This window comes from Galeopterus variegatus, unplaced genomic scaffold (assembly GCF_000696425.1).
Source record: "Galeopterus variegatus unplaced genomic scaffold, G_variegatus-3.0.2 Scaffold6199, whole genome shotgun sequence".
In the NCBI taxonomy this organism is placed as follows: domain Eukaryota; kingdom Metazoa; phylum Chordata; class Mammalia; order Dermoptera; family Cynocephalidae; genus Galeopterus; species Galeopterus variegatus.
In genome coordinates this window covers 38,992-46,749 of record NW_007732310.1, presented here as the reverse complement: position 1 = coordinate 46,749, position 7,758 = coordinate 38,992, and the positions used below count along the sequence as shown (strand labels likewise).

General features: G+C 44.9%; 1 protein-coding gene across 1 annotated transcript; it reads left to right on the top strand.

Annotated features, from left to right (window-relative positions):
* The first annotated feature begins 566 nt into the window (after nt 1-566).
* Nucleotides 567-3,369, top strand: HRH1 (histamine receptor H1). Its single transcript, XM_008590572.1, has 3 exons — nt 567-1,379; nt 1,520-3,200; nt 3,347-3,369. The coding sequence occupies exons 1-2, from the start codon at nt 606-608 to the stop codon at nt 2,207-2,209; spliced, it is 1,464 nt and encodes a 487-aa protein (XP_008588794.1). The 5' UTR covers nt 567-605; the 3' UTR covers nt 2,210-3,200; nt 3,347-3,369.
* Nucleotides 3,370-7,758: the final 4,389 nt, after the last annotated feature.

The window sequence follows — 7,758 nt, the reverse complement described above, 5'->3', positions numbered from 1 at the left end:
TACCATGGCCCCAAACGTTACTTCCTGACTTCCTGCCAGGAGGAAGGGGCGAGTGGGAAAGGATGCTTTTCCCCGTTTTACTCATTTGTTAGAGGAAGAACCTACAACCCCACCTCTTCCTTTGGATGTCCCCATATACTTCCTTGGCCACAATGTGTCTCATAGCTACTCCTAAACCAGCCACTGGCAAAGAGGAACTAGATTGTCATATTCAGCTTAGACTCAGCAGGATGCATGCCACCATTCTATAACATGTGCAAAATGAGACCTATACAAACTATTTACCTGCCTCATTTGTGCTCAGCTCCCTCACTAGAATGTAAGCTCTGTGACGGCAGAGATTTTTGTTTGTTTTATTCACTGCTGTATCCCCAATGCTTAGAAGTATGCCAGAAATTCAACAAATAGTCATCGAATGAACAAATGTAGGAAGAAGAGGATACAGCTGTTGAGTAGGTAACTAGCAGTGTCTACCACAGCATACACCTCCACTTTGACAGACATGATTCTACTCAGTGACTCTACTGATGAGCAAAACTCTGACCTTAATCCTTATATCTTTTCCCCCAGGCAGTGAGTCGTAGCTGGAGGCTGCTCTTGTGCCAATGACCCTTCCCAATTCCTCCTACGTCTTAGAAGACAAGATGTGTGAGACGAACAAGACCACCTTGGCCAGCCCCCAGCTGACACCCCTGGCGGTGGTCCTGAGCACTATCTCCTTGGTCACAGTGGGGCTCAACCTGCTGGTGCTGTATGCTGTGTGGCGGGAGCGCAAGCTGCACACTGTGGGGAACCTGTACATCATCAGCCTCTCGGTGGCAGACCTGATCGTGGGCGCTGTGGTCATGCCCATGAACATCCTCTACCTCCTCATGGCCAAGTGGTCCTTGGGCCAGCCTCTTTGCCTCTTTTGGCTTTCCATGGATTATGTGGCCAGCACAGCATCCATTTTCAGTGTCTTCATCTTGTGCATTGATCGCTACCGCTCTGTCCGGCAGCCCCTCAGGTACCTGAAGTATCGTACCAAGACCCGAGCATCAGTCACCATCTTGGGGGCCTGGTTTCTCTCCTTTCTGTGGATTATTCCCATTCTAGGCTGGCACTACTTCATACCACAGACCTCGGGGCACCGGGAGGGCAAATGCGAGACAGACTTCTACGATGTCACCTGGTTCAAGGTTATGACCGCCATCATCAACTTCTACCTTCCCACCTTTCTCATGCTCTGGTTCTATGCTAGGATCTACAAGGCTGTACGGCAACACTGTCAGCACCGGGAGCTCATGAACGGATCCCTCCCTTCCTTCTCAGAAATTAAGCGGAGGCCAGAGAATCCCAAGGCATATGCCAAGAAACCAGGGAAGGGGTCTCCCTGGGAGGTCCTGAAAAGGAAGCCAAAAGATGCTGCTGGTGGGCCTGTCCTGAAGCCACAATCCCAAGACTCCCAGGAGATGAAACCCCCGGTTTTCTTCATCCAAGAGGAGGATGAAGAAGTGGCCAAACTTCACCTCCCTGGGAGGTCCTGAAAAGGAAGCCAAAAGATGCTGCTGGTGGGCCTGTCCTGAAGCCACCATCCCAAGACTCCCAGGAGATGAAACCCCCGGTTTTCTTCATCCAAGAGGAGGATGAAGAAGTGGCCAAACTTCACTGCTTCCCACTTGATATTGTGCAGGTGCGGACTGTGGCGGAGGGGAGTAGCAGGGGCTACGAAGACGTTGACCAGAGCCAGAGCCATCTCAAGACTGATGAACAGAGTCTGCACATGCGAGGAGACAGTGAGATAGCAGAGGATCAGATGCTGGAGGATAGCCAGTCCTTCTCCCGGACAGACTCGGACAATGCCACAGAGCCAGCACCGGACAAAGGCAAAATGAGAAGCGGGTCTAACACAGGCCTGGATTACATCAAGTTCACTTGGAAGAGGCTGCGCTCACATTCGAGACAGTACATGTCTGGGTTGCACATGAACCGTGAATGGAAGGCTGCCAAACAATTGGGTTTTATCATGGCAGCCTTCATCCTTTGCTGGATTCCTTACTTCATTTTCTTCATGGTCAGTGCCTTCTGCAAGAGTTGTTGCCACGAGCGTGTGCACATGTTCACTATCTGGCTGGGCTACATCAACTCCACGCTGAACCCTCTCATCTACCCCTTGTGCAATGAGAACTTCAAGAAGACATTCAGGAAAATTCTGCACATTCGCCCCTAAGAGAGCCTCTGAGGGATGAAGCAGAGTGACACTTAGGAGGTCCGAGAGGGAAGTGGAGGAGGAAGGCCTGCGTGTTGCCAGGCACCTGGGCTTGCTGGAGTCAAAACCACAGTCTCAGGGGCTGCATAGTGTGGAAAGTTCGTAGGCACCACTGGAAGAGCAGCAGATGGTCAGCAGAGAGATTGAACTGTGAGTAGAAAACAGAATATTTGCAAGAGAAGCAGACCCGGGTGGAGCTCTACTGCCCCCCTGGAAATGTGGGAACCTTAGACTCTTGTTGTAATTCAAGCTTTCAGACTCAAACTGAAGGGACAGAGTTCCACTGGAGAATTAAATAGAACTCTTGAGCCTTCCTGGAATGGAGCTATATGATTGTGCTGAGACCTTATACATGCAGATGGATGCTGCCCCTTCCAGGGGTCACCTTGAGAGACATGACACTATTCCACTGTGGCTGCCACTTCTCAGAACACCTCTCTTCTGAGTGTCTTTTGCAGCTTTCTCTGGGACTAGTGTCTGAACCACCTTGAAAATCCTGTCTTATTATTTGTCACTCATGCATGTTTTAGAGTTGATAGGAAATTATGCAGTTTGCACATCTGTCATTCTCAACCCAAAATTCCTTTTGGCTATTAAAAATTGGTGGCCAAACGTCCCTCAAAATAAAGAGAAAAGACATATTTTTGAATGGCAGCATGTACACATTTTAAAAAGGATAGAGGAGGGAGAAAGTCATATTTTTTTGAGGGTAGTACCAGGTTTATCTCATTTAAGCGCCATGACACCCCACAATGGAAGGATGGTGTTACTAGCTCCAGTTTGCAGAGGAGCAAACTGAGGTGCAGCAGGGTGAAATGAAGTGTCCAAGGTCACACAGCTAGTTATGAGAGAAAGTTAGAATGAAAACCTTGTGGGGTTATAGCTCATTGTAACATATTTTCTCCATAAGACAAAAATGTGTCCTATTAAGTGTGCACACAAACATGTGCAGGTGGGTGAAATGAAGTGTCCAAGGTCACACAGCTAGTTATGAGAGAAAGTTAGAATGAAAACCTAGTGGGGTTATAGCTCATTGTAACATATTTTCTCCATAAGACAAAAATGTGTCCTATTAAGTGTGCACACAAACATGTGCAGGTACACACACACACACACACACACACACTATTTCCGAGAGTATTGGCAGTTCTCAAAGTAATATGTTGAGCAGAAGAACAGTTGACATGGAACACATCTGTGATGATAGAAGGTGACCCTTTGAAGGGACAGTGTGCATTTTTATCCATGAGTTCTCTTGTTTGTCAAAAAGTCATCTTGTTCTTATAAAGTTATACCTGTTAAGTAAAAACTAGCAAAAGCATGGGAACATACAATTTTACTTGGTGTTTATGTTGCAATCTGGTTGTGATTTATACTTTAAAACTCAATGCTAAACTATAATATGTGTAGCAAATGGGAGTGCCTGTACCAGCTGATATTTGTCTTGTGTTCCTCTTTGCATGATCTGTTAAAATGAGATATTTTTACCTACCTAAAATATGATGTAAAAACCACACCATTATGTGATTTATTTATTTCTACCTTTCCGAGTCTCTTGGATTGAAAAAATGTGTTGAAATGTATTGTCAAATGTTACAAAATTTAATATAGGGTTTCTCTTCAGTTTGTGGTCACATTTGTGAACGGTCTTTAGAAAATGACTCACTTTTTATAAAAAGCTTCATTTTCACTCTGCTTTGCATGCCTAGAAGTTCTTCTTACTCAAAACTGGGGGAGTTTAGGAGACTTTTATCCTGGTTTCAGAAACTGCAGCTGGTGTCTTTCCAGAAGACCTCTGCAAGACACCTGTGAGAGAGTTGGTAGCCAAGGTCCTGCAGGACTAAAGAACACTGCAAAAGACCACTCCACACAGATAAGTGGCTAAATGCCCATTATTTATGTTGACGAACAATTGAGGCAACTAGTGGAAAGACGTGGTTATGAGCTTGACTTTGGGTCAAAGAGACCTGGATTTGAGTCTGACAAGAACAAGTACTGGTTGATAAATATAAATTGTCAGAGCCTAAGGAACGAGGCCCATGCATTATTGTATGTAGTGTCTACAGTGCTTGCACAGTGTCTGGTACACAGCATCTAGGCACTCATGTATTTTTAAAATATACCGAGCATACGCCATGTGCCACGCTTTGGCTTTACTGTCATCTAGTATAACCTTTTCAACAACTTCAGGAGGGAGATCTCCTTGTTTTTACAAACAGGCAAACTGAAGCACAAAGAGGTCTGATTGTAGAATGTGCTTCCTTTGCACTTCCTTTCTTTACTTTTCAACCTACATTTCCTACTCCTGTCTGAATGATCAAATTAATCTTTGAATTTATGAAAGGCAACGGACTATGGTGCACGGATAACTCAGCCCCAGCCCATTAGGAAGGAATCAGTAGCTGCTGGCTTGCACAAAATCCAGATGAAACCAGGCTTTCTGCCCTAAATACTAAAATATAGAGATTTTGATTGCAGGTAAGAAACTTGCAGAACCTTTTCCTGGGTTTGAGGCTGATTAGCTTCAAGCTAATTCATCTAATGACCAATTTGCCAGATTTACCAATTTGCCAAACATTGGCTTCTTTGTAGCTATTTAGAAGGTTTACAACAATTTCTATTGGATGCTGTTTTTAAGAACGGTTTTCTACAATTGTTATGAAGCTATAGTAACTGATTTAATTTTTCTTCAAAGCAGTATACTGAGGAATATTCCATCAGTCTTTGCCCCAAGCTCACTGCTACTGCAGACAGGAGAGACAGGAGCAGGTTGAGAGGGGATGTAGGGACAGAGAAGAGAAATAGAGTTGAAGGAACTGAGGGGAAAATAAGGGAAATAAAAGAAATAAAAGGAGACTAGGGAGAGTGAGGGAGAGACAGCATCAGAGAGGAGGGACTAAGGGGAAGAGATGGGGGACATGAAGGGGCAGAAAAAGGACACAGGGAGAGAGATGTTCAGAAGAGGAGGATACAGAAGGGCAGAGGTGGGGAGAGACTAAGGGGCAGATAGGTGGAGACTAAGAGCAGAGAGATGGAGCCATTGGGAGTAGGGGAGACAAAGGGAGAAACAGGCATAGGATGGGAGACAGAAAAGGAGAAGCAGAGAGTAGGGGACAGAAAGACAGTAGAATGAGTGTCATTATATTATTACACTCAAGAAAATTCTGCATTCAGAAATATTCTTCATTAATGTATTCATAAGTTCAATATATTCAAAGGAAGAATAAACCATCCTTAGCTTTTGATAAGTAGAAAATTCCTTAAAATGCTTCTCTGAAGACAAAATGAAAACCAGTCAACTACAATGTCACATAAATCTTTGAAAGCTTATGAATCTATTCCATCCAATTAAAAATTGCTGTAAACCTTACAAGCTGGTAATGTTAGCAAACTGTTCATTCAGAAAATCCATGAGTCTGCGAATTGGCCATTTGATGAACTCATCATTTGGCTACTTGGCTTGCGGAAAACTGCTGGTCTCTCTTTTGAAGATGGACACTGCATGGACTCCCAGGAAGTAGATTTAAGAGTCTTATCACAGGATGAACGAGATGCTGGAGCTCTCCTGGCTGTTAGGCACTCTCAGTGCTGTAAAGAAACGATGCTGTTAAGATCTAATTCACCAATATCTGTCTTTCCACAATTTCTCAGGCTTTCAAAGCCTAGATTGGTGTGGCACATGGTTCCCATTGTGAGAAGCATGTACTCTCCTCAATTGACCTGCAAGACAAGTGATGAAGCTGGGTTGACCTAAATCACTGTGGTCTTGAATAAGTGTCACAGGGCCTTGTTGCCCTGCTGTGTCTGAGAACATTCTCAGCATTTCGCTGGCTCCTGGGTCTGCATTTTTCTTAATCCTTCATGGTCATGGTGTCCCGACAGTCTTCCTACCCCATCCTGGCAGCAGGAGCAGTTCTTTTGCTCTGAGCCTAACTTCCTGCTAACATTTGCTCTGGTCTTTACATCTGTTTTGGATGCCCATACCTCATCTGTTATTTTTTTTTTTTTTTTTGTCCTTTTTTGAGACCGGCTGCACCGCGCTCAGCCAGTGAGTGCTGTGAGCACACCGGTCATCCCTATATAGAATCCAAACCCGCGGCTGGAGCGCTGCTGCGCTCCCAGCGCTGCACTCTCCCGAGTGCGCCACGGGCTCGGCCCTCATCTGTTAATTTAACAAAAATTTTTTGAGCACTTCTTAGGCCATTAGGAGACAGTTGGTGGTCCAAGACAAACCGACATGGCTTTAATCCTGCAGAGCTACTTCAGGATTGCAAGTGACAGAAATCAACTTTGTGAATGATTATTGGGGTGTCTTAGTCTATTTTGTGTTGCTATGACAGAATACTACAGACTGGGTAATTTACAGTGAACAAAAATTTATTGGCTCGCAGTTTTAGTGGCTGGGAAGTCTGATATCAAGGTGCTGGTGTCTGGTGAGGGCCTTCTTGATGTGTGATAGAAGACACTGGCAGAAGACATTGCATGGTGGAAGTGCAAAGAGAGAGCAAGAGGGAGTGAACCCACTCCTGGAATAATGAACCCACTCCCACGATAATGGCGTTAGTCCATTCATGAGGGCTGTGCCTCATAAACACCTCTAAAGTTTCCACCTCCTGTGATACTGTCACAATGGCAATTACATTTCAATGTTTTGGAGGAGACAAACATTTAAACCATAGCATGGGATGTTTTTATGGAATCCAGTGATGATTTCCATGACTTTGCAGGGGAAGGGCTTGAGCAAGTCAGCCACAGGAACCTCAACAAGTAAGACTTTGATGAAATTCCCTCTAGAATATTGCCATTGATCTATACGAACTATTCTTACTCTTACTGTCTATGAGCATCAGTTCAAAAGTCCAAAACTCAGAGTAAAGAATTGTCCTGTGTTCACTTCTGCTCCAATCAACCCTGGGGGAGGGTGGGGAGCTGGGGGTGGCACATGTGGTGCAAACATGGCTGGAGGGTCAATAGTTCCCAGAGAAGTAGGAATCATTGTGAGCTGGGCAAAAACTCCAAAAGGTGTTTATTATAAGATTTCAAAGCCCAGCAGGGGAGACAAACATATAAAAAACTAACTTCAGCCCAGGTTCATATATGTGCTTAATAGAGTAAAGCCTAGAGGTGAGTGACCCTACTGTTTGTTTTTAAGTCCAGTTCATTAAATTCAATACATACAATAAAATGTACCTTTTTTTTTCCTTTTTGTCTTTTTTGTGACCAGTAACGGGATCACAACCCTCGGTGTTGTGCCCATACCGCGCTCAACCAGTGAGCGGACCGGTCTCTATATGGGATCCGAACCCTTGGCAGGAGCGCCGCCGTGCTCCCAAGTGCCACACTTTACCAAGTGTGCCACCGGGCCGGCCCTAAAATGTACCTTCTAAATGTAGAGTTCAGAAAGTTTGATAAATGTGTACACACATGTCATCCCTACCTTGGTCAGGCTGTAGGTCATTTCCATCACCCCAGAAAGCTCCTCATGCACCTTCTCAGAGCCCCCTCTTTAC

Bases quoted from the DNA above. Each gene is read 5' to 3' on its own strand.
- HRH1 (XM_008590572.1), top strand. From the start codon at position 606: ATGACCCTTCCCAATTCCTCCTACGTCTTAGAAGACAAGATGTGTGAG. The intron at 1,380-1,519 runs GTCCTGAAAAGG...CCTCCCTGGGAG, and splicing joins GGAAGGGGTCTCCCTGGGAG to GTCCTGAAAAGGAAGCCAAA.